This window comes from Hippopotamus amphibius, chromosome 11, assembly GCF_030028045.1.
Source record: "Hippopotamus amphibius kiboko isolate mHipAmp2 chromosome 11, mHipAmp2.hap2, whole genome shotgun sequence".
Classification (NCBI taxonomy): domain Eukaryota; kingdom Metazoa; phylum Chordata; class Mammalia; order Artiodactyla; family Hippopotamidae; genus Hippopotamus; species Hippopotamus amphibius.
The window spans coordinates 81,192,734-81,219,611 of record NC_080196.1 but is presented as its reverse complement, the minus strand read 5'-3'; the positions used below and the strand labels follow the sequence as shown (position 1 = coordinate 81,219,611).

At 46.1% G+C, this 26,878-nt stretch overlaps 1 protein-coding gene across 1 annotated transcript in view; it reads left to right on the top strand.

Annotated features, from left to right (window-relative positions):
- L3MBTL4 (L3MBTL histone methyl-lysine binding protein 4) overlaps nucleotides 1-26,878 on the top strand; it is a 246,039-nt gene that overhangs the window by 88,204 nt on the left and 130,957 nt on the right. Inside the window, exon 11 of the mRNA XM_057698207.1 lies at nucleotides 20,874-20,976. Within this exon, the coding sequence (XP_057554190.1) occupies nucleotides 20,874-20,976 (103 nt within the window). The remainder of the gene's footprint in view (nucleotides 1-20,873; nucleotides 20,977-26,878) is intronic.

Genomic DNA, 26,878 nt, shown 5'->3' with positions numbered 1-26,878 from the left:
AGTACTTTATTATATATAATATGATAGCTTTGTTGATCAAACATTGCAAAGACTACTAAACGTTTAGGGCTTGGAAAAAGGCTTAAAGATCATGTAATCTACCCTGTCATTTTGTAGAGGCAGAACCTGACTTGAACTTTACCTGTTTTATTGATTTACTCTAGTGAATTTTTATAAGAGAAAGCACAGCAGGTTGTCTACCAGGGGTGTTCTGTGAAAACAAGAGCAATCAAAGAAAATGTGAGGCAGACAGTTTTTAAATCAATTCTTCTCATCTGCTTTTCTTTATGAATATTTTCCTTTGACTGTATTTCAGCAGATTTTTAGCTCAGAATTATAATAAACGCCTTGGAAACAAAGGAATAAAATATATAAAAATATATTAGGTGAGTTTTTTCTTCCTTCAGTGACCTACCAATTTATGTTTGTGGGATCTGCAGGTTAGAAGTGTATGAAACAGTAAAGTCGCATAGCTGCCTACGAGTGAGTAACACTACATGTAGATTGCTAATGTGGTTTTGAAGACAGAGCAGAATGACGTAGGGCTAGTCCACCGAGGCTCTCAGAGTGGTGTTGCCTTGGGTTCAGAAGAGCACAGGTGACCTGGACCAGTGGAGGGGGAGTAATGGCCTCTTTTAAAGATGGAAATACCACAAGTAAGCACAATTAGAATTTGTTGGTTCTCATGCAGATTTTATTAGAATTAATTAAAATTTTGTTTTTTTCTAAATGAGTTTGTATCTATTTCCTTTTTTAAAACTCTTTATTGGAATATAACTGCTTTACACTGTTGTGCCAGTTTCTGCTGTACAACAAAGTGAACCACCTGTATTTATACATATATCCCCATATCCTCTCCCTCCGGCGACTCCCTCTGTATCTATTTCTAATGCCATTTAATCGACATATTTATACTCACTGCAGAAACTGAGCCAAGATGAATACATGCTGTATAGCTCCGTGCCTCTGCAGAAATGTTTGTGCAGTGTATTTTGGCCAAGACCATAATATTTAATAATTCATAACATTCCATCACAAAGATATAAGTTCTTGGAAAGGTAATTGTGAAAAGCCTCTTGAGAGTGCAACCTGAATGTCCCCACTCAGCTGGGAAGAGCACCAGCTTGTATGGCCAGGTGACCGTGACCTCCTCTTAGCCACCATCCCTGGCCAGGTGCTCACCGGCACGGCACTCTGTATCCACTGCCGGATTGAGAGCTCCTTTTCTCAGGCCACAGGGCATAATTAGCCTGTTTTATCTGACATATAATCCTGCGTGGTGGACTTTTTCTACATGTAGAATCAAAATTAAATACTTAAGATTTAGCATTAAGGTGTCAGGATCTTTCTATTGTGCTTTGCATTCCCTGAATGTCCTTAGAAAAGATAGAAAAGTATCAGAACCAAGGCCCATGCCCACATGAGGCAGCCACAGGAATGCCTTTTGGTGGTCTTTTTAGTCGTAGCATTTGGAAACTGTAATCCCAGCCACATTCGATGCTAAATTTGTTTAAATAGAGCTCGTTTCTTTTATTATATTATTAATTATTTACCCACAAATCCACCAGGCAGTGGGATGCCTGATATTAACCAAGCTTGAGAAGCAAGCTGATAGACTCTGGAGTTAGAAAAACATAGGTTTAAGTCTCCATTCTGCTCCGACTGCCTGTGCCTCTGGGCAAGTTACTTCACCTCTGGGACTCGCAGGCTTGGGAGATGAAATACCTTGACCCGCGTAATGCCCGCTGCTGGTGGTCTGGGCTCAGAGGCCGCGCAGGAAGGAGCAGGGCCAGGTGAAGGGCGAAGGGCCACCGTTTCTCTTCATTGATTCAGAACATCGAGAGTTGACTTTGCTTCCTAAAACTTAAACAAGCAGTGTGATTTTTTTCCCAGGTACTCATTATAATTACACTGTCCGTAAAGGGGTTGCTGATCTCTGAGCAAGTTTGGAAAAACATGTAGGACAGTTGGAAACATATACAATGACTGACTTAGACTTAAGCAGGCCCCATAAGCCCCATGAAACTAAGAAGGAAAGAACTTTGCTGTTCTTTATTTTTTTAAATTAATTAATTAATTTATTTATTTATTTATTGGCTGCATTGGGTCTTCGTTGCTACACATGGGCTTTCTCTAGTTGCGGCGAGTGGGGGCTACTCTTTGTTGTGGTGCACGGGCTTCTTATTATGGTGGCTTCTCTTGTTGTGGAGCACAGCCTCTAGGCGTGCAGGCTTCAGTAGTTGCAGCACGTAGGCTCAATAGTTGTGGGTCACCAGCTTAGTTGCTCTGTGGCATGTGGGATCTTCCTGGAGCGGGGATCGAACCATGCCCCCTGCATTGGTAGGCGGATTCTTAACCACTGCGCCACCTAGGAAGTCCCTTTGCTATTCTTTAAAATAAAAATCTGACTATGTATTGCATCCAATTCCACTGTGCCTGTGGGTTTTTACCCCACACCCAGCAATCTGTGACACCAGCTGGGTTTCCACAGTTCAACTCAACTCTGACGCTGTTTACTGGAGGTTAGGGCTCCGTCCTACATGACTGCTCCCCGTCATCCCCATCCCCAATCACACACCAGTCACGAGTCCAGGTTGTCGCCTGTGCTTCTGAAGGACCAGCTGTAGATCTGGAGGCTCCCGCCACCCTCTCCTGAAGTTTGATTTGCTAGAGTGGCTCACAGAACTCAGAGAAACAGTTTACTCTCTAGATCACCTGTTTATTATAAAAGGATCTAACTCAGGAACAGTCGATGGAAAAGATGCACAGAGTGAGGTCTGGGGAAGGGGTTGGAGCTCCCCTGCCCTCCCCAGGCCCCACGGTCCCCCAGTCTCCACGGGTTCACCAACTCTCGTCGTCCCACAGGAGGTTGTCCTCTGTTCTGTAGTGCTAAAGTGACGTTTTTTGCTGCTCTCCCGCCCTGGGGGCCTCACCTGGGGGCCTCACCTGGAGTCCTCACCTGGGGGCCTCACCTGGGGGCCCTTGGAAGCTCCCGCCAGGGATTTTGCTCTTGTCCCTGCTCACTGTCTACTGAAAAAAATAATGCACAACATGAGAGCTGTGAGTGAAATTTTATTTGGGGGCAAAATAAGGACTATAGCCCAGGAGAGAGCATCCCAGACAGCTGTGAGGAACTGCTCCAAAGAGGTAAGGGGGAAGGTCAGTATACATGTGATTTTGGTGAAGCGGGGGTACATGCCATCAGACGCATATTTTTTGCAGAACGTTTCTGCTTGTCTTGTGCAGGTTGCTGCTAGTCACGCGGAGTAGACGTCACCATGAAGGATTTTAGTGCTTTTCTAGGTATGAGGAGATGCAAGAGTTGGGCTCGTAAAATCGTCTCCTGAAAAATATCTAACTATCTGAACACCTGTTCTGCCAGTGTTTCCCAGAGCACAGAGGGCCTCGTTCCTGATCCCCACCCTGAACTCCTTGCAGGGGTGTTGAAGGTCAGCAGCCGCAGCAGCTCGTGGTTTAACCCTTGTAGAGGTGGATGGCAAGTGCTAGTTTGTGGTTGGCATCCCCAGCCCGCCGCCCTGGCTGTGGCGCTGTCCGCAGCACACCAGCTGTGTCTGCACTTGAGCCGCTGCTCTTCCTGGCTCGCAGCTGGGCGCCACCGTGCTCCCTTCCGAGGCCCACACAGGTGTCTCCTCCCAGAGCCGCCCCTGCCCTCCCCGTCTGCAGACAAGCCCCCTGCACCCGCTGGCCCCTGAGCCGCCTGGTGTGATGTGCTTCTGTGCTCAGCGTCCCGCTGTCCAGAATCGCTCTGCTGTGTGGCCGGGGCCGCCCGTCGCGGGCTCACCCCCACCTCCCCGAGCAGGCAGGCTCGGGCGGCAGGGCAGGGCTGGCTGGAGGAGCGGTGGCTCCCTCAGACTGCGGGGGCTGCGGGGCAGGCTCTGTGTGTTACTCGCCTCTGTTTCTCCGACTGTTTGCAGCTCTTGCAGGTGGTGGATATGTGTGAGAAAATGCCTGGGATGGGTCCAGAGTCAAGTGTGCTAACCAGCCACCTGGCCTGGTCCTCCGACCCTGCCGGACCTCCTCCGCTCCCCCTGCACGACTCCCCCCAGCCTCCCCGTGGACCAGGATGGCTTGGCCTCTGTCCGCCCTGCTCAGTGGGCCTCAGTGAATGTTTGTCCCATCTGCCTGTCATTTTCCTGACTTCCTACTTTTATAAATGTCATTCATCTCTACTTATTTCACCTCCCTGCCCCTTCAGCTCTGTTTTAAACACTCTTAGAAATCAGAGTTACACTGAATGAAATATTCGACTGCATGGAAATGGTTTGTTAATATATTAAGTTAGGAATAGAAATAATAAAATACAAATAGGACAGGTCCCAGTGCCTCTAATAAGGTAGATGTAGCTGGAGACAAAAGAATCATTTTTTTAATTAGATGCAGATTTGGATGCACCACTTGGTAACTAATAGACTTTGCTCACCGGGATCCTTAAAGCTTTTCTCTGAAATGGCAAAGTACCGACGTGCCATGACAGCGGCTGGTGGCGGTGGGGTGACACGGGGCCGCAGCCCTCCAGGGAGAGCGTCTCCCAGCAGGTGAGCCTCCCGGCAGATGGGCTGGCCTCTGCGCTGGTGCCGTGAGTGTCCCATCCCAGCTTGAGAGGAACAAACCACCCTCTCAGTGGGGGTACAGGACCCAGCAGGCGTAGGAGAGAGGATTTGATTCTTATTCTCGGCCAGTTCCAGCCAACCTAGAAAAAGCGCTTCATCCTTGGGAATCCCCAATGATGTGGAGGTAGAGCGTAAACCTGCCAGAATCCTGTGAGCTCCTCAAGCCCCCAGCCATTATTCAGGGCCTAGAGACACAGTGGTTTGCCCACCTTGTTAGGGACAAAGGTGGGCCTCTGGCCCTGGTCGGAAAGTTCTTCCCAACTTGATGGAACCCACAGTGTGTACCTGTATAATCAGGTCAGGCTCCCCTCCCGTACCCCTCTTAGGAGGGGAGGGTGCGAGGTTCCAGCCTTGGGGAGGCCTCTGGCAGTGCTGAGCCTGGCCTCCCAGAAAGGGACGGCACCCTCTGTTTGGCAGCATTGGCAGTGTTGCAGGAGGCATGATGGGAAGAGGGGGCCAAAACAGAAATAGATGACACTGCATCACAGCCTTGTGCCTGGAGAGCCTGCAGTCAGAGTACATCGCCCGTGCACATCAGCAGCTCACAGGGTGTGCAGCTGCTTCTAGGAAAACGGCTTGATGAGCCTCACTGCTCTGTAAAGAGGAGTCCTTCCTGGGCCCGGGGGACCCCTACCCCCCTGGGTCCCTGCCCTGCGATACTGCCCCCAAGTCGTGTGGTCCTGGATGTTTTCTCTAGTCCTCAACTCTCTCTTTATGTGGCTTTTGTATCTTGACCCCAGGCCTCTGCTTACCCTCCCGCCCTTTCAGAGACCCCGAGCCTCCTCACCAAGGCACAGGTGAACTTCTGGGTCCCTTCTGGTCCCGCACAGGTTGGGTTCATTAACTTGGCCACTAGCCACTGCTACACCATCGCCCTCTGCCATATGGGATCATTTCCTAGCAATGCACAGCTGCTCGTTAGTATACCAAAGGAAGCAGATAGCGGACCCTTGCCCCAACCTTCTTTGGGGGCTCCCTATTCATAAATAAATGCCCACTTCAGTGCCAGCCTGAGGAGGGGTGGGATGAGATCAGAGGGGAAAGTGCAGGAAGAGAGAGAAAACGTGAGGTGAGCACACACACCTCTGACCTCCTTGTCCTCCTTTCACCTCCTTCTGCTCCACTCTCTCCTTTCTTTCAGTTTTTCAAACACACATTCTTTCCACCCCAGGGCCTCCACATATGCCATCTTCTCTGTCAAGAATGGTCCATCTGCTCTTCTAAGAGGTGACTCTTTCCTACCCTTTAGAATTCATCTCGAATGGTCCCTTCTGAGAAGGGCCTTCCCTGGCCACCATCACTATGATTTTCCATTTCACCACTTCCTTTGCTCCACTGTGGATGTTACAATATGTAATCACTGTAATTGTCTGTTTCCTTGCTTTTTGTCACTAATCCACATGAGACTGTAAGCTTCACAAGTGCAGTGTCTGTCAGCATTTCCCCAGTGTCTGGCTTCCAGTAATTATTTATCTGTTTGTCCATTTCTCTATCTAAGAGTTGGTTAATCACTTATGCTGAAACAACAAGCATCTCTAGAGACCAGCCTGGGCTCTCGCGTTGAACCTTTTTCGGAGTGAATTCTTGAGTGGTAGCTATGCAGTTAGTCTATTCAGGCCTAGAAGGAGACGCATGGGCCAAACACCCCCCACAGTTAACAAAGGAATCTTTCATAAATAGGAAGCTGACAGGCAGAAAAAGGAGATTTCCTAGTTGGCTTCTATGTCTAAATGATCATGTCATTGTTCTTTCTTTAGCTTTTGTTTGATTTATATTTGGAAGTAATTATGATGCTTGATTACAAATTAAATTAAATGAAACATTATTATGAAGCCAAGTGTATATTAATAGTAGTACAAACTACACTAATAATATCTATAACCTTATAAATTATAAGGTCCTTTATAATTTGTATTGAGGACCTTGAGAACATTGCTAATTTATTCAACTGTTAAACATAAATAAGCATAATAGAACATAACTTGATAAAAGATATAGCTCGCTTTTATTCCATTTAGTTCGTTACATAGCAGATGTATAAATATGACAGTGAATTGTAAACAGACTGTATGCCCTGGTACATCGTTTATCCTGTTAAGTGAGTTGAACGACTTAAATCTACATTAAGAAATGGATGAATAATAAAGTCCTCTTTGGGACCTTTGGGATTAAAAACATTTGGGACCCAATTTCTAATTGGGAATTAGAAAGGTTTTATTCTGTCAGAGATGGAAATTCACTTAGATTATAAAACAGGAGTTAATGCACTTACAGTCCAGATGGGAATAATAAACGTGGTGATGGATAGATGTCTTTCCAAGGAAGATGACGCAGATGGTTAGCTTAGCCAGGTAACAGCACATTTCCAACTTCATTCTATTTTAAGGAGAATTTCCGAAGGAATCTTTAGTACTCGTTCTTCCAAAATATAGCAAGCAAGTAATCAGCAGTTTTAGGAGTCCCTAAGTACTCGTTGACTTAATAGATAATTACAGCATATTGTGTTTTTTTTTAAAAAAGTTAGCTATTTTAGAAGTCCCTAATTACAGATTTACGTGATAGACTTATCAGGGAAAAATAATACATTTCAAAATGTACTTACATTCTTAATGATATTACTGTTTTAAATGTTCCTTGTTGAAGTGCTTGTCCTGTGTGCTGTACCTTCTGGAGGCGTGAGGACAGGATTCACTCACTTTGTTCTAAAGCTTTGTCTCTGGTGCCTGTGCAGGTTACCTGCTCCCTGAGGCCACACAGCTGCTCACAGCTGAGGTGTCCTGTGACCAGCTGGCTTTATTTGCCCATTACAGACTCCGGTATATTGTATCTAAACAAGGTACAGCTCAGGGCAAAGTCACTGCCATTGAAGACAAATGCACACTAACTCCTAAAAGTCACGGAATAACCCAATGGTTTGACAACGGGTGAAACCGGTTCTTACCCTGTCCCAGTATATGAGTCATTTCTGGCCAGATTTGTGGACGTTAGCATGTGGATGTCCGCCTTCCGGGATTTCTCTGAAATAGTTTTCACTCTATTCAGAAGACCATAATGCCTTCAAGAAAAGGGGATGAGGTGCAATTATTATACTTCTGTCCCTGTGTCCCATACAGGGCCTGATTGATGGGAACCTTGGGTGATTGCCTGCCTGCCTGGAAATACAACTCGAGGGACGGTTTTTCCGTCTTAGAGAGTAGTGTTTCTGTTGTCACTGAATGAAGGTATACTTGGTGTCACCAAGGTACTGAGCACTGTGCCAGGACTTTGCAGGTCCTTTGGGACGTAGGTGTGCACCAGTGACCAGGATGATGAAGCTTGGAGGGAGGGGTGGCCCTGTGACCCGGCACCGCTGGGAGCCTTGGTGGAGGTCACGCAGGGCAGGCGATGTGGGGCCGCGCTGGGCCCTGGGATGTGGTGTGACAGTGCTGAAATTCCTCCTCCCGAGGTGCTTTCTCCCATCCATACCTACTTCTCTCAGACTTAGGGCTTGGAGGTGGGGAAGGGCAACTCCACGGTTGCTTTAAAGACAAGCTGAGTGCTTTTAGCATCTTGGAGATGTTTTGTTCATTTGTCTCTCTTCGTATTAGAAAGATTAAAAAATACTTGTCCATTTTATTTTATAACTAGGTGTATCCGTAAAGGAGTCCATGGAATGACGATAGAATCAAATATTTTTCATGTGTTATGAAAGAAGCTGCATGGAGATTATGGGTTTTGTTTTCCATTTTACTTTGCATTGTAAGCAACCAAGAATCAAGAAGTTGAAAATACACATAAACCTATAGTTTATTGTATGTCAATTATATCTCAACAAAATTCTTGAAAAGACAACATTTTTAAAAAAGTAAAAAAATGAAGAGAAAATATACACAAACCTAAAACTGAATGAGTACTGCAAATGACAAACTTATAGAACTTAAAATATATAGACTATTTGGTAACTAAAAGCCTTTGGCTTAGATGTTCCTTTCCTTCCATGCCTTGATATTCGTTTTAAGCCAGAAAGTAAAAATTAGAATTGTTTTCTGTCGCAGAACAGCCAGTTCCACTTCACACACGAGACCACTGTGATGATAAGAGCAGGCAGAACCCCCTCCATGTCTGGGGCTCACAGCTCTCTGCACCTGGGCACCCGGCAGCCAGACCACAGACCTTTCCTCCATGCCCCGCTCCCGGGACCCACGTGTCCAGAGCTCCTCGTGCCAGGGCTGCAGACGCAGCAGGCAGAGCTGCTGAGGCTGGCCAGTGACCTCCTGTGCTCTGCGGCATCTCACCCACCCCAGAGCATCTTTAGAATCCCCCTGACTGACTGGCATCATTCCCTCACAAACATTTTCTCGCTGCACCGTTATTTCTGTCAGCACCAAACAGCTGAAGGTGTTGAGGCGAGGACACGGCTGCTGATGACCTTCTCCTTGGAGACGCCGCACCCTTGAACCACCTTACGTTCTCCTTATCTCTGGTTTACTTGGCTGTTTTCCTGGACGTTAAAAGCCTTTCTGTCCTGAGCAATTCTGAAGCAGAGTAAAAGAAAGACGGTCTTGCAGGTTTCCGTTCTTTAATAGGCAGTGTGTTTTCTAGATTGGCATTGTTTTCCTTGAAGTCATTGTTCTCTTTTTCGTGTCAGTGACCTGTTTTGTAACAGAAATCCTTAGAATGGGAGGGGACTTTTTTTAATACAATATGTCTGACCAATTTTATGCAATGCCAGGCAGCCAGGGATAATTTAGCAGTACGGTGGAGTCACGTCTTATTCTAGGGGTAGCTTCTAAATTCAGCAAGTGAGGCAAAAAAAAGTGTTCCGTCACAGTTGCTGAGAAGTGTGTCCGAGTAAGCCCAGAGCAGTGGGTTATCCTTGCATCAGGGAACTAGACCGTCGGCAGGTGTGGGGGGAGGTGAGTGATCGGTGTGAATTGAGGGTCCCGGTGTGTGAAAACTGTAGCACATTTTAGACACCCGGGCTGTCTTGAGCTGGGCTGTCTGGGGGGAACGTGGGGAGTGCCGAGGAGAGGAGCAGGGGCCTCTGACTCCCAGCTCGTGCTGCTTCCCACGTCTGTCCCCAGTGGCCTGCTGGGATCACCCCGAATTCACCCTGTTCCTTTCAAGTGTGTGGCGGCTTTGACGTGCGTCGCTGTCTTTTAAAGCTAGCGATAGTTGATTAAGGAAGTTTGTGTGTATAAACACATAAAAATTGAGATTATAGCCGTTACTTATTGGGCAAGCGTAGCCGACTGAAAGGGCACAGATCTTTAAGCTTAGGAGCCCTGAATTTTTGTCCTAACCGCCAAAATATGATTTATGATCTAGCAGAAATTATTTAAACTTCTAACCCTTCATTTCCTTAGTTGCAAAAATAATCAGGTGGACTGGGTCAGTGATTCCCAACCTGGAGGAGGAAAAGTTAAGAAATAAGATTCAGAAGCTTTCCTCTGGAATTCTGACATTGTGAGACCTGGAAATTTATATATTTGAACATCTTTGAGCCCGTCCCTCCATCCTCCGGTGGACACCCAGGCTCTTGGGATCCTGCTGTGTCCACGGCCTCTGGCCTGGTGTTCAGACCGGACTGAAACGGCAGTGGGGGTCTGTGCTCTGGGGACAGTCACACAGGCAAGTCAGACTCGGGGTGGTCGGAGCCTACGACGGGAGCCTCCTCTGAATGGAGCGCCTTCGTGTCTGTCATTTGTTCTTTCCATCAGGCAGCACGTAGGGGGGGTCCAGCAGATGGTGTCCCCTCCATGGAGCTCCCCGCCCCCCACCCGGGGCAGCTCTAACACACCCAGGGAGGGCTTGTCCTCTCTCACGTCTGAAACCGAGACTGATTCACAGCCACCCGGAGTGATCCGGGGCGCGGGTCTCGGCGGGGGGTGGGGGTGGGGGAGTAAGCTGCTCCTCCGCTTTCATCCGAGCATCTGTTATAGACATGATGGAGGAGGCTTCCTTCTCCTCAGAAACGTGGCAGTTCTGCCTGCTCTGTTCTCAAGTCATTCAATGTGGGAACATCGTTAGCTGTTGAGTTAGGTTTGGAGTAGGAGCCTTGGAGAGATGTAATTGTTATTAAAATATTTAGAAGTGTTTCTCAAGCTACTCCCAGCATTTTCCATTGAGAGTGGCTGAAAGCTCTGTGGTGATGAAAGTACTTAGTGTGGCCACGTGAGATCAAGGCTAACTTGAGGAGGGCTTGTGGATGCTGCGGTACCTGCTTTAGGTGTAATCTGCAGGTTATGGGTGGTGTTCTAGTTACCCCACTTTGAAGTCTTGAGTTACGGTGTGTTTAATTCTTCTAAATAACTTTTATATTTATACATGTTTGGTTATGAGAACAGATGAGGTTTCTGTCAGCAACTAATCAGTTTGATTTTTTAGTCAGCAAATTATGTGTGACACTCTCGATGAAAATGGAACTTATTAACTAATTTCCTCTTTTAGTAAAAGGGGAAAAAGTTTGAGGATTGGAGGAGCTCAAAAACAAGTCATAAGCAGCCATGCTGTACTTACAGTTTTAGGCCTACCCCTTACCTCCCCTCCTAGGAATAAGGAAAGTCCTGGGAATAAGGAAGGCCTTATGGCTTCTGTTTATTTAGTATCCTGTTGCAAGAGGCTGAGTGGGGGGAGGGAGGGCGGAGGGGGAAAGAGAGAGAAATAGAAATGGAGAAATAAAATAGAGAGTGGGAGAGAGAAGGAACGAGAACCAGAGGAGAGGAGGGAAGTTTGCAGCATTTTCACTTAGATTAGGTGGGACTAATCCATTTACATAAACCAAGCACCACATTTGTTGTTTTTTTTCGAAGCTGTTTTCATATAAAAGATCAGCTAAATTAGGAGGTTCAGAAAGTAAGAAAGTAGTCTTGGTTTTATACATTATCTTTGAAAGAGAATTTATATAAAAGTTAAGGTGTAGAAGGCAAGTGCATCTGCTTTGATTTCTTTCTTAAGAATAATGAAAAACTGAAATAGGACAGTCTAGTGAAAGAGTCCTTGCACTGGATGCTTTTAGATGCTGTATTACCCTTCAGTTCCACACTGCATGGTTATCGGTTAAAAGTAGGCTTAATTCACTTTACTTATGTGTAAGCCAATTTCTCTGTGTGCCGCTATCTCTAAAGGCTCTTCCCTGAAAATCTGCGCTTCTGTGTGACCTCTGTGGACCCCCTCCCCACAGTTTTCCCTTCCATAAATCAAAAGTGTCACTTTCCTGGTTTTTTGAAAGGTTAAAAATAGGTTCCATGGCAGGTTGGCATTTTATGAAGGCCTGTGCTGTTCACTAATGTAAAAAGAGCCTAGGCTTGTGTGTTTAAATAGTTGTGGTATAAATTGACAGTACAGATTCTTTACTTGAGAATGCTCTAATGAGAGGTATCTCGGATCAAACCTGTATTTCTGCCATCTGTCCTTAACATCATTACGGCCGGCCGTACATCACGTGCCACCACTCACGCTTCCTCCCAGCCCTGTCCCTCATCACGGTGGCTCAGGCCGACACACGGCCAGGTCTGAGGTGCTTCATCAGGTCCCTTGGGCCAAATCGCCCTGTTTTCCAGCAAAGCCCTGGTCTCCCTAGTCCTGTGCCCATAGGTAGACAGGAGACCCTCCCTGCCTGGCATCTTTGTGCAGTTAAGCAGCTACACACTGTGTCATCCTGTCTCTCATTTAAAATTCCACATGTGATAAGTGCCTTTTATTATATTTTGCTAAGAAAATCTTTGCCAGTGGCTCTGCTGTCTGCTTTTAAGTACGGAGCAGAGCCCCATGTGACGTGTTTCACTTTTCACTGTGGCTGCTCAGAAGCTCTGTCAGGTCTGCTCTGTCTACGCTGCTGTCTCTTCTCACCCCAGGGCACTCTGTGAGGCGGAAGCAGTGTGATTTCTGTTACGTCCACTGATCCTTCCTGACTCTACCTCCTCCTAAATGTTTTCCTGCCTTAGGTAGGTGGTTAGTTCACCTTCCTCTACTAATACTGCCATTGCTATATTTTAAAAGTTTTTTTAGATCAGCTAGGTCTAATTCTAGTATTCACAGTTTTAGAATACTTTTTTAAAATCATTTTATTGCATTCCCACTTCACAAAATTATTGTTCTACTTCATTTATATATCATGACATCTGACAGCCTGAAACCTAGTACAGGCAACCATGGGGTTTGGTTACACTATTTTCTTCTTCTTGAGAAACTCATCATTGTAGCACAACGGGTGTTTATTGTCCCTAATTTCATTAGGAGATGGAGAATAGGTATGATTAACCTTTCGTTTCAGTTTGAAAGATATGCTTATTATTTGCCTTCTCCAATATTTGGGGCAATTATTTCATTAAACCTTCTTAGCAAACTATAATATAAATTTCCTGGGGGGGGGGGGAGGCTGGGTGGGAAAAAAAAACCAAGATACTAACCTAAAAGTTTCCAATCCAAAATAAAGATAGCTAAAGCATAACTATTTGAAGTGAGAACATGTGCGTATTTTAACAATTTGCTGTATTACTTATTTTTAGTCCTAGATTTAATCTGGCCGCTCTCCTTGCCCTTAATCTCAGCTGATGATCTCACTGCCTATTTGAGAAAATAAAAGCTCTTGGTGGAGAAGAAGGTCCTCCCATCCCCGCAGGCTGCCTTCCTTCCCTGGAGGCCGGCCTTGCTCGGGCCTCGCTGGCTGTGACTCAAGGACCTTTCCCCACAACTCCACCCTCTCCTTCTACATTGTCACATTTCCTCTAAGGGAACATTCACATCATCACTCAAAATAATAAGCAAAATACTTTCTTGACCACAACCCGCTTCTATATCACCTTTTCTACTAAAACTCCTCAACAAAGTAGTTTATGCCATAGACTTACCCTTTCTTTTGTCCCTTCTGCCTTGAAGGTCAGTTTGGCTTGTTGGTGTCTGTCCACTGCAAGCCCCAGGCGCAACAGCCTTCAAGCCTCAGCCCCGGGCGCAGCGGCTTCCTGGGCTCCTCCTGGCTGTCGTCTTACTTCCCAGCCTCCCTCCTCCTCCTCCTTTTCGTCTCCACGTGTTGTGTTGCCCAGAGCTCAGTCCTCAGGCCTCTCCTCTGCTCCACGGAGACGAACTCACTGTGGCATCTTGGGGAAGGCTGAGGTTGAAATACCTTTTCTCTACGTTGCTCCCCAGCTCTGAATGCAGCTTGTACGAGGGAAATGCAGTTTTCACCTGCTCTGTACCCATCCAGCGTCTCTCCCGCATCCCGGCGCCTAGAGGTGGCCTCCTGTGAGTCGTGTTCATTCAGGGGTTGGGCCACGTGGATAGAAACCAGAGCTCAGAACATCGCAGATCACTGGCTCCCACCTCAAGGGTCCAGACATCCCTTAGCTACCAACAGTTAGGAATCCCCTCCGTATCCTGGTCATGGCTTTAGTGCCAGGTGCAGACGCCCCAGTGGCCGTGCAGAGCCAGCCTGTAGCCCTTCCCGAGCTCCAGGTAGAAGGCGTAAGCTCTGCTCAAAGAACAGGCTTCAGTTAGCTGTGTCCTCAGGCACTCACTCCCCACTCAGTCCTTACCAGCGTCCAGCGTCAAGCCCGGCGTCCGGCAGAGACCCTCCCTGTGGCCCTCGCCCCCTCGTCTCCCGCGCCCTTTCCACGTCCACACGGCTCCGGCCTCGCTGGCCTTCCTGCCATTTTCCCCAGACAGCTCGTGCCTTGGATGCATGCAGGACCCTGTCCGAGCGCCAGGCCCTCTTCCTTGACGACCCTGCCTTGAACCAGCGTCCCCACTGCCACCCGGTCACTGTCTCTTCCTCCCGGGCACCACCACTGTCCAGCGTCCAGCGTCATGCTGTTCCTCTTTGCTGTTTATTCTGTGATTGGCACCAGAGGGTGAGCTCAAAGTGGCAGGTCTTCTGTTTAGTTCGCTGCCGTATCTCTCAGGGCACATACCAGGCCCCTGGTATCTCTTTAAATGAATGAATAACCCTCAGTGGTTATTTTTATTTCAGAATTAAGGAGAAATAACATATCTTGCCTGTCTGTTATCAGTGACATTTGAATCTGTTTTCCTTTTCTGTATCCCCTCTAGTGGCTGTTACCACCCAGTGCTAATGTCATTTCTGTATAAAACACTTGCCAAGTGCCTCAGGTTGAACTGCCTCCTTCCCAGCAGTGGGTGATGAGGGCTGAAATAAGGCTAAGGACGTGGCTGCTCTGTCCTTCCGTGGGGCGCTGGCCGGCATCCATCCGGGGTTCACTTGCACGTGTACGTGAACAGAGCATCTTGATTTGCCCCGGTCAGCGTCAGTACTGTCGTCCTGCTCTGGGTCATCTCTGTGCCAAATAAAATAACAATTCTGAGAGGAAACTGCTTCCTGCTCAGAAGGAGGGAGGTGACCTCAGCCTCTACCCTGTCCTGGGTGGGATGAGACGGCGTCTCATTCACGTCACCCACATGGGCGCCAGTTCGGGCCATTTCAAAATGAGGACAGCTCCCTCTCTCATTTTCTAGAGATGGGTAGGATCTCTTCTATTTCTTGATTTTGCCCTTACTACCTTACATCATCTTTACACGACAATAGGTCTAATACTCACATGCAACTCTAGTTTTTGTTTTATAACAATTGCCTGATTTCACAAAAGGAGAAACAAAATAAAATTGCTGTTTTATTCTAGGGATTCTTCAGCTGCAAGTAACATAAAAACCTGTTTACAATGTCTTCATCAAAGAGAGGGTTGTTTTCCCTACATGACAGACACTGATGTGCTCGGCCCGCCCTGGCAGGTCCTGGGTCCAGGCTCCGTCTTCCTTCATTCCCTGCCCTCTTCAATGTGTTTGCTCTGTCCTTGTGCTTGTCACCTTGTGAGTCCTTATATCTATGTTCTGTGAAGATCAAGGAAGGGGGAAATGGGCAAAGCAGCACCAGCATCACCTAAAAATAGGCAAGGAAAGCATGTATGAACGTCCTACATTGCCTTCCCCTTAGGTCGTACTGTCTGGGGCAGTGTTGAACGACCACGTCTGGGTGTGAGAGATGCAGGGAAAGGCAGCCGTGTTAGCCGAGCACGTTGCTGCCCTGAACCACATCAGGGCTGGTCAGCAAGAAGAGATCTGGGAACGGGATGGATGGACACCTGTAGCGTCTGCCCCCGAAGCTATGGTAACTGAGAAATTCCGTGGGGATGGGCTCCACGAGGACGCTTTGCTGTGGTCTCGTGTTAGTACAAACGTTGTTCACTACTCAGATAATCTCCATTTCACGAGGATAGTTTCCATTTCTTTTTTTGTCCCTGCGGAAGCAACTCTACCATTAGATTCACTCCTGCCTGAGTAAATTTTTCACAGGAGAGTTGGAATCAATTAGGAGTTATTGATGCTGCTAGCTTAGCAAGTAGTTCACATTATTTAGCCAACTGAAGAATAACTGTAGACAATCTAAGCTCTGAAATGAAAATAAAAGGTGATTATCTCACAGCATTGTGGTCAGGATGTACCAAAACAATGCTCAGAGGTGTTCAGAGTTGTCTTTGTGGTTACTTATTCATTCATAAAACACACTTACTCAGCATCTACTATGTGCCGTCACTGCTGCAGCAGTAAACAAGCTGGACAAGGCGGACGTCCACATGCCCCGGCACGTCATCACCTGCCAGGTGAGGAGCAGGGAGACTGGGGAGAGCCTCTCAGGCAAAGTGGTAAAAAGAAGGCAAGAAAGGGTAGTGTGGTCAGGGGTGGGCTCTCTGAGGAAGGGATTCTGAGCTGAGAACATTTTTCCTTGAGACCCAATTCTCCAAATAGCCAAGTTACAAGTAAGGTATTCTTGGCAAAAATGCAGTTATTTTCTGAGGGAAAGCATTCATTTTATCATAGGTTCCCTTTATCCTAGAGGCAATAATGTAAACTATTACAGAATTTACGGGTTTCTTTTCCCCAACAGATGGTCTAATCCACCATTGAGTCAACCCATTAAACTTCATCATACAAAATTACCAAGAACACTGTCAGGTTCTGTGTGTTTTTATTGTGTGTTGTCCTTGACTTCTGCTTTGTTGCATCCTTGCTGTGATTCTTAAGGTAATAACTCTTCTCCGGTAGTCGAGGTCACACCTCTCCTAACAGATCCTACCAGGAGAGAATTACTACACACATGAGGGATCTGGAGATAAATATGCATTGATAAATATTTAAAATATCACTTCAAACCTTGATTGAATCACGTGCATTAAAACAGCCCTGAAAAAATACTCAGTAGCCTTCATTGGGAGGTTGCTAGAATGCTGTCCGCACAGAGCCGCACCTGGGCCGGCAGGTGGCGGACTGGCTTGTTGGCCTGTTGGTGGGCTTAGGGTCCAGGCCTTTCTGCTGGTGGCCTTGGGACTGTGTTGTGAGGCACGGTGTGGAGAAGAGTCTCTTTATACCCTGTGTTTCTTTCTTTTCTCATAGATATTTTTTTTTTTTTTTACTGTTTGACACAAGCATACTTCTTAATTAGGGACTTGTTTACAATTTTTAAACATTCATTTGTTTAATATTGTTTCGTTTTTCAAATCTCTTTCCAAAAGCTGCCTTGGGGTGGGGCAGCTCTTATTTCTGTTTATTCCTGAAGGTGTTCCGCAAAGTTGTGAAGGCGCGATAAGGGTCTAAGATGTACTTTCCTGTTGTTCAGTACATTTAATGAAAATGTGTTGAGGTGTAAATATTTGTTCTAACATCACCATACACTGGGACCCAGCCTTGGTCAGTACTTTTTTGCAGTCGTACTGTAATGCCAGTTTCTGGTTTCTACACAAGCCTCTTTCCTCGACGCTGAGCATCTTGAGGGAAGAACTATGGAATGCTCGTTGAGTCATTCAGTGAGCATGTCCTGGGCACTGACTACATGTCAGGCTCATGAGCAGTACTGACACAGTGGTGCAGGACACCCAGGCTCACAGCTCACGGTTCTAATGAGAGAGAGAGAGAGAGAGAGCGCCGCTAAACAAATACATCATTTAATTTGTAGTTAAGGTAAATGCTCTTATAAAAGGGAACCTAACCTATTCTTGGAAGTTAGCCTGAGGAAGTGAAATGTAAGCCATGACCTGAAAGGAGTTATCCAGGCTGAGAGGTAGGCAGCTTATACTAACATGCAAGTGTTAGCAGCTATGAAAGAATCTGGAGGGTTCAAGGGACAGGAAAAGGCCAATATAGATGCAGAATATTGAGTAAGGAGAAAGATCAAGTAAGACGCATCTAGGGAAGTAGAGAGGAGTGGGATCAGGTAGGCCAGGCTAAGGACTTGGGACTTAATCCCAAGAGCAATGAGAAGCCATTGAAAGATGCTAAGAGGGAAGTGATGCAGTGAGATTTGTGTTTTGAAAATGTCACTCTGGTTGCAAGATGGAGACTCAGGCTGAATGAAGGATGGTACTGAGGTCCTTCAAGGGGAGGTGATGATGGCTTGGGTCAGGGCACCCTGTAGTGATAGAAATAAGTTGGCAGGTGGAATAAATACTTAAGAGATTGATTATTGGCTGGAAGTTGGTTGGAGTGAAACGAGGGTGGGGAGATATCAAGGACTAATGGGGTTTATTGCCATGAATGGCTCTAGAGGAAAAGAAGCTTGGGGACAAGGCGGGGACTTCAGTTTTGAACATGCTGAGTCTGAAATGCCTTTACGAGATCCCAACAGAGATGATGGGTGAAGAGTTGGATGCACTGGTCTAGAACTTACAGAGTGGGCTGTAGCCTTTGAGCATCTATAGTATACAGGTGCTTAATGAAGAAATGGATGACCCTTGGGGTCCTCTGACATTTTAAGGTTCATCAGAGAATGAAAAGCTGGCAAAGAAGAGAATGCTCACATGGAGAAGGCTAGAATGTGATGTCAGCAAAGCCAGTGGACAGTAACAGTTCAAGAAGGCACTGAGTGTGGTGTGTTCTCAGCAGTGCACACTGGGCCTAATGCAGAGAGGTCATGGGTGACCTCAGAAGACAGGCTGATGTGGTTTGAGAAACGGGATGTGAACCAGTAGAGAGAACCTCCTGAGAAGTTTGCTGTGAGGGGAAGAAGAGGGAACGGCAGCTGAAGGGGATGTGGGTCCAAGTAGAGTTTTAGGCTTTCATGTCTTATTTTGTCTCTTTGTTCCTTTTTATAATGGGGGAAAACGGAGTGTGTTTAAATGTTGGTAGAAAGGATTCAATAGTCAAGGAGTGATTAGAAGAATACTTGATAGCCCAAAGCTCCTGAAGAGTGGGAGGTGGGTGAGATCCAAACCTAAACGGCGAGGATTCGCTCTGGGGAGGGCAGAGTGGTCCCTCGCTGTGATGGGAGGGACGGGGGTGTAGGAAGGCACACAGGTGAGCAGGCTCCTGTTTTCTCAGCGAAGCGGCAGCCACGCCAGCCCCTGAGTCCCGGAGGATGGAGGTTAGTGGGAGGTTCGGGAGAGCCTAGAGGGCTCAGGTGACACTGAAGACAGAAGTTTCGGTAACACCTAATCCACACCTCTGTGTAATTTTTCCCAGGAGAATTTTGTTATGCAAAACACAGAGCAGCAGGTAACACAACTGATTCATGGCTGTTTTTTTTTTTTTTCTTCCCCACAACCAGATGTGATAAAAGGTCAGAGAGACGAGGGGGGTTGTCATTTGCAACAGAGGGTCAGAGGAGGGAATGGAGTCGTGATGAGAGGGGACTGTTGGTGGCCTGGAAGTTCCCGTGGGGTTACCTGAGCACGGAGTCTGACTACAAGATGATTTTGGAGCCAGATGGGCCGTTTGTTTAGTGATTTTGGAAGCAGTGCCATTTTGGGTGATGACAAGGTCCATAGGGTTCTCTTTGTGTGTGTGGCCCAGCTGGATGTGGGGAAGCAGCCCCCGGGGATGAGCCGGTTACTGATCTGCAAGGGCAGCAGATGGGGCAGGACGCCCGTGAGGGTGCTGGACCTGCCGCAGGTGGTGGTGGAGCAGGGACCGGGTGCAACACGGCCAGCTGGGGCTGAGGTCTTCCTGAGCGATGCTGGGTGATGGGGGCCAGGGCGCGTGTGAACCACCAGGGGCCAGCGTGCTGGGGCCTGTCGCATCGGGAGTCTCAGAGGAGCAGGCAGGAGGCACGGTCCGGAGGGAGGCTGGGAAAAGAGGGCACGTTCCTCTTTGCCGATCCTGGGACACGTGGAGTGTGAGGAAATGAACGTTTTCTCCTGAAGAAGCTGCAGGGTGCAGTGTCTTCACCCAACAGGCAAGTTAAATGAGAGCCGAGGACGAGGAGACGGGAGCTGGAACAAGGGATGGAAATCTAAGAGCTGGGGAGGAGGGAGGACGGTGTGGAATCTCCCCTGAAACAAGGCCCAGAGCAGCAGGACAGGAGGGCCTAGAATGTTCCAGGGGCCGTGTCGTGTGTGTGTGTGTGTGTGTGTGTGTGTGTAGGAGGGAGGGGAGGAGAGGGAGGGGAGGAGGAAACCAGACTGAGAAAAATCACACAGCAGAGCAAGGGGGCTTCAATCCTGATAAACTTTGCCTCTTGAGCTTGAAAGAGTTCATCTCTGGCCTGCAGTGGTTGTGTATTGTGTAGCATACTATACATAGTATAGTATAATATAGTATATATATTGATAGTATAGTGTAGAATAGTGTAGTATATATAGTATAATACAGTATGTATAGTGTTGTGAGGCATGCCTTATAAAGTATAGTATCTATAGTATAGGGTAATATAGTGCAGTGTAGTAGAGTATGCTGTATATATGTAGTATGGTACAGTACAGTATGATATAAAATAGTATCACATAGTGTATATAGCACAACACAGTCCAGCCATGTACAGAAGGGTCAGGCAGTTCGCTCTTCAGCTGCTAGGACACACTTGAGTCTCGCAGGGAAGGGCCATGTCACTGTCTTCCCTGAGTCCCGTCTGCTGGTTCAGTTTCTGTCCAGCCTTTGGGGGTGGCTTGCTGTGGCTGAGCAGGCGTTCCACAGGGAAGCACAGACCAGACCTTACCCGCTCACCTGCTCAGCTCGTGGCTGTGTTGCCTTGGCCAGTGTTATATGCAAAAGAAATGTCATCTTCTCCTATCCTTTTTTTAACATCTTCAATACCTATTCATTTTGCTCAGCCTCTGGTGTTAGTTGCTATTCGTGTTGTCTATTACGGCACCGATATCTTCTGCTAAATCTTTTAATAAAACATCACAAGTACCCAGTAAGTGTTTTTGGTAATGGTTTGTTTTTAATTTGTAAAGTCTCAGTGAACATCATTTACATATTTTAGTCTTTCCAGTTCTTCTTTACTGAGGGTGTTTTCAAGGTATGTTCTTTTACTTCCTGAAGGAGCAAATGATGTGAACATCCTTCCAGGTCAAGCTGTCTGTCCTACTCCAGGGTGCCGAGGAATAGGCCATATCCGTGGTCCGCGGTATTCAGGACATCACAGGTAAAATGTTTGCTTACTTAAATTCTGTCAGGGATGAGCTGAAACACGATGCAGGTTAGCAGCTGCAGGAAGCATCGTAATGACCTTCTGGGAACCAGACACCTTCCCATCATACTCCCTCCGCTGTGACCCGAGGCCCCTCCTTGACATTTCTTGTGCCTGCCCAGCCCAACCCGCCTTCCTCCAGGCCTCTTGGGCTCCTGAGTCCCTGCCCAGACCACGTGGCTTCCGGGGGCCTCTGCCCTCTGACCTTTGTCTCAGCACACGAGCACACGCCCACCCTGCGTCCCTCCCAGTCCTGAATCCTCCCCACACAGCTGCCCAGTCTTGCCTTCTTCCTGAGAAATTCCAGAACCTCTTACCTCGTTTCCCCTGGCCTTCACCTTGCCTCTGTTTCTTTCTCTCTATTTCTTATTTATTTGGAGATGAGATAATTCTGATATAGGATAAAAAATACTGTGAAGTTATGTTGCAGAATATGCCTGTGTTCTAAATATGTGATAACAGTATGGAGAGGCTAGTGCCTGTCAGGAAAATCAGTACAAGTAAGTGTTGAAGTCCTCACTGCTTTTTCTGTCGCCGTCAATTGGTAAAATAATGTATAAATAAATTATTCATATTGGTGATGTAGTTACAGAATATGTAAATTAAAGCTAAACAGACTTGACATCAGATTTGTCCAAATACACAACCAGATGAAACAAACACATAAATAACTATGAAGAGAAAAGGATAAATCATACAGTGTGTGAAGCAAGAAAACGTTTGGATAAAAGAGAGCCACAGAGACATCTTCGTTGTGTCAGGTGGCTGCAGTTCTGGAAACCAGTGTCTCAGACAGCTCTAAATGAATCACAGCAAATGTTACTATAAGAAAGAATGCTGATAGACACGAATATGTTATATGTGTAAATACAATACTAACACTTAAGTGAAAGAGTTCTAAGTCGTTTGTCACAGATATTTAAAAATCAAATAGGTGCTTGAAAAAGTGACACAGATCGGTTACCGAATTACACAAGCTTCTTTGCGTTCAAAATCAAACCCTTGTGAATCTCCGTCTGGCTTGGCATCCTGGGTGCACACGTTTTTCCAGACAACACTTGTATCATCAAGGACCTTGGTGATGCAGCATTTCTTGCATTCTCCACTCAAAAGGGGGGCTACCAGGGTGTGGGTAATATTGCATCTTGATCTGGGTGCTGATAACCTGGGATGTATTCAACTCGTGAAAATTCATGAAGCTTAAGTACACTTGATAATACTTGTACTTTCCTTTATGAATATGTTATACATCAATAAATAGTTGAAAGTTTTAAAAAATGCTGACACTTGAAAGAAAAGATTATAATATAGCAACCATAAAAAATAAATTGAAGACATGTAGACACCTTGGTTACTTGGACAAGGGCAGGACTCACAGGTTATGAGGGGGGCCCTGGTGGCGATGCTGGTGATCTGCGTGAGGGGAGGAGGAAGAGAGCCAAGGGGGTGGGGGTGGGCCGGGGCGGGGCGGGGAGCCAGCCCATCACCGGCGGCGCCCGTGTGCCGTGAGGACCCTGTCCACAGAGCCGCTTCCCAGACACTGCGAGGGGTGCGTGGCTGTAAATAATCTTCTCCAGGCTCTTCTTGTGTGTGTTCGTGTTTGTTTTTAAAGACCTAGAGCTGCGAAGTCCAACATGGTAATTGTAGTCATACGCGTCTGTTCACACTGAAATTAATTGCAATTCGAAATAACTAAAACTTCAGTTTCTCAGTCGCAGTCGCCGCCTGTGGCTCATGGCTGCCGTACTGGACGGCCCGGAAAGTTCCTCTGGAGAGCGCTGAGAGAGTGTGCCAGGTTCTGCCTCCTCACGGTGGATTTTAGCGCCAGGTATTTCTGGATGAATCCCTGGACATCCTCGTGCCTCCTTCAGAGCTTGAATCTCTCCTCAGCGTGAGCCAGCCGGGGCGTAGCGGTCGGTCTGTCCCGTGCTGTCCTCTGCAGTTTCCCGCCTGTGGCACCTAGGCAGACATCGCCCGGGCAGCTCCTGGGACCCCCGAGGAGCTCACTCACCCCCGATGACGTGACCTCCCCCACAGTTGTTATATGTAGATTATTCCCCTTCCCCGACTTGGATTCTGAAAACGTGGACCAGGGCACAGTGGGCGCACGGCACTGCGTTCCAGCAGCTTCCCTGAACTTTCTCCTCCAGTGAGGTGCACGTGGGTCTGAGTGCTGTTCCTAGTTATAGCATCTAATTATGAATAGTGTGAGAGGATCTGACATGATTCTGTCCAGCAAGTAGCCTTTACCGGGTTGGCATCACAACTTCAGAAGAAACTAGAAGAAAGTAAAAATAAAGTAGCGTTTTTTTAAAACAGCATTCTGTGAAGCTTAGAAAACAAATGAGATACTGAACATGTGATCGTGAGAAGAATGGGGCTTCAAAATTTTTTTTACTTTTTGTGTTAAGATGTAGTGAATGTGCAGTATTATATGTGGTGGGTGTACAGCACAGTGATTCCCAGTTTGAAAGATGATACTCCATTTATAGTGATAAATATCAGCTATGTTCCACGTGTTGTACAGTTTATCCTTGCAGCTTATTTATCTTGTATATAGTACCTCTTAATCCCCTCCCGCATCTTGCCCCTCTCCACTTCCTTCTGCCCAGTGGTAACCCCTAGTTTGTTCTCTGTATCAGTGAGCCTGTTTTCTTTTTATTATATTTACTAGTTTATTTTTAGATTCCACATATAAGTGATATCATACAGTGTTTGTCTTTCTCTGACTTACTTAACATAATGCCCTCCAAGTTCATCCATGTTTCTGCAAATGGCAAAATTTCATTATACGTATGTATTCTATATAATTATATATATATACACCACATCTTCTTTATCCCTTCTTCTGTTGATGGACACAAGTTGCTTCTGTATCTTGACTATTGTAAATAGTGCTGCTATGCATGTTGGGGTGCATGTGTCGTTTTGAATTAGTGTTTTCCTTTTGGGAGGATATATACTGAAGAGTGGGATTGCTGCATCATATGGTAGTTCTATTTTTAGTTTATTGAGAAACCGTCATACTACCCTCCACAGTGGCTGGACCAATGTACATTCCCTTTTTCCTGTGTCCTCGCCAGAATTTGTTATTTGTGGTCTTTTCGATGAACAGCGGGACATTTTTAGGGAGCTAGGAGGCAGGAGACATTTTGTCTCCAGACCTCACCTCCATGGGGCAGCCCAGGTGGCAGCACTGTGACAGGGTGATGGGCCACGGCTCTTCTGCTGGCCTAGACCTTGTGATGCTGGAGCAGGGCTCCTGTAAGCAAGAGGGACATTTTCAAAACCGTGGTGATTCCATTGTCTCAGAAAAGAAAAATAAAAAGCGATGAGTACCTGTACTTGGCTTCTCTCTAGAATGGAAAAGACAAAAACTAGAGAACTGAGTTTTCCTTGAAATTTCATTTTTATATAGAATTTATAAAGTGTTCAGACCATCAGGTAAATAAACTCTGACTTACCAGTGGAAAGCTTTTCTTACACTGAACACTATGTTGTGCTCAGGGAAGGGGGAGGAACTTGGTGGAGGTGGAGGACAGGGGGCTGCACGGCAGCGTAGGAGGGTGGGGTCGCGGGTGATGGGGGGGTCGCGGTGATGCGGGGTCTGCTCCTGCAGGCAACGGGCATTCCTTGCTCCTGTTTTAACCACTTTCAGTGGTGGTCTGTCTTTGCCAGTTCTAGCTTTGAGGTGCTAGTTACTCATTGACTGATTTTCATTAACCATTTTCAGTTAATACATTGATTTCTTTTTAACAACCAAATCTGTTTTTAATTCACTCTAGGTCATGGCATTCTGAATGTCATTTACCAAGTTAGTCAATTTACTTACGTGACTACATGGATAACTTAAGAATTTATTTAAATCCTCTTGTAATTAACTGGGTAAAAATTTTTTTGATATCATTCATAATCTCTGGGTTTTGTTTTCATGTTATTTCTGTTACTGTAGTCTAAGTTTTACATAGCTATAAAAGGTGAAAAATATTGTTCTTCAGTACGTGTGTTTGGTGTTGTCTGTTGAGGCTTTCATACACACACAAACACACACACACCCCCTTACCTGTGCTAGAAATTTGCCACAACATGCCGAAGGTTATCAGTGTACATTTTGCTTCTTGTATGTAAAAGCAAGAGATGAGAGTTTTTAAATGTTACTGCACTCTCCCAGCATCCTAGACGTACTGTTATAATCATGTCTAGCTTGAGTTTCCTGAAGAATTTGAAAGAAACATTCTAAAATGAAAGTATTTACTTAACTCATCTCAGATATATACCTTTACCAAACAGTCATCATTCTATAGGATGCTTTCTACAGTCTCTAGTACAGAAGATTCTTAAGCAAGTATTTTTACATCTTAAAAAAAAGAATAAAAAGTAAAACAAGGAGCCCCCATCCGGCTTCATTTAAAACAATGCAACTGACTTGTGCTCCCAAAGCCTGTGGGAAGGCTTGGAAGCATAGAGCTGCTTTCAGGAAGGTGGCTGTTTCAGCTGCTTTTCCATGAAACGCTCCCAGGCAGTGAAGTGCCTGCAAGGAGTGAAAGTTGCTTTTACCATTTCATGTCAAAATTTCTCATTCTGATGTTGAAGCGTTGGTGTTTTGAAAGAAAGTAAACAATATTCTTAAAAATAAGTTCTCAGCATTCTTGTTTTGTACAGCTACCAAGAACGGTGACATGAGGATGTCGCTGAAGACATTTGAAAATAACGTATCACTTTCAGAGATCAGACAGACCCCTTGGTGTCCTTTTTAGACGGATTTCAGACAGGTTTATTTTCGTTTTCATGTAAATAGTCGAGGGGTTAAAAATAATATTCAAAGCTATTTAGAGTTCAGGTAGAAGCTGCATAAAACCATTATTTGAAAGAAATTGCATCAGTTCTTATCTGTATGAAAACAGGACTTTTGGCACAAAATTATCACACAATTTACATTTTATTTGAATGAATTTACATAGTGAATAAAAAGAAGTAGGTGTATTTGTTAACATAGAAATGCTTAAAGATGACAACATTGGGACTACAAGATGTAAACCTACTTTTAAGCCAAGGTCCAGGATTAGATATGTTGTTTTTTTCTAAATGAGCAGAACGTAGACTCCGGAAGACTCAATCTACTTCTGCACCATAGAACATACAAGGGTAATTTACTTAGGAAGTCACGATTATTCTTTACACAGGGACCCAGGCACGTTAGACTGGAAGGAGCCCCCCCCCCCCCCCCCCCGCTCCAGCCGGTGCTCCGGGTGGGATGCAGGGCCCAAATGTCCTGCATCTAGTGTCACACCGTAAAGAGCACAGGTAGAGAGGGAGCACCTGCCACTCAGAAATGAGGGGTCAGATAAATCTAAGGTGTTCGGGTGCTCTTCATGGAAACTTCTAGCACAACTCAGCCTCTATTTGTGATTGGTCTGGAACTGTTTTGCCAACTCAGGAATTATGATGGAAGTTATTTCAGGTCGCTGCCTTCTCTTCACATCTGTTCCCCTATGTGTGTGTGGTGTGTTTGTCAGTCTCTCTGTTAACCTCTGAGGTTCTGGACTGGCCTGAGTTGGACACACTGGCACTTACTATAGCGTATGGGGCAAATCACCACCCTATTCTTAGCCTCAGTTTCCTCACTTGTCAGTGGGAGGTCTTTGCAATGGAAAAGGTTAATTCCATAGTGAGATTAAAACAGGCATGAGTCTTAATGCACTTTATGATATAGTATCATGTTACTGACAGCATAACTGCAGGAAATACATTAAGAAACACAGTAATATTAGGAGATGTTAACTCATCCAGTTGAGAGTGTGATAGATTAAATAGGGGAGACAAATACAGATGTACGGAATCAGAGTAACATGGTTTT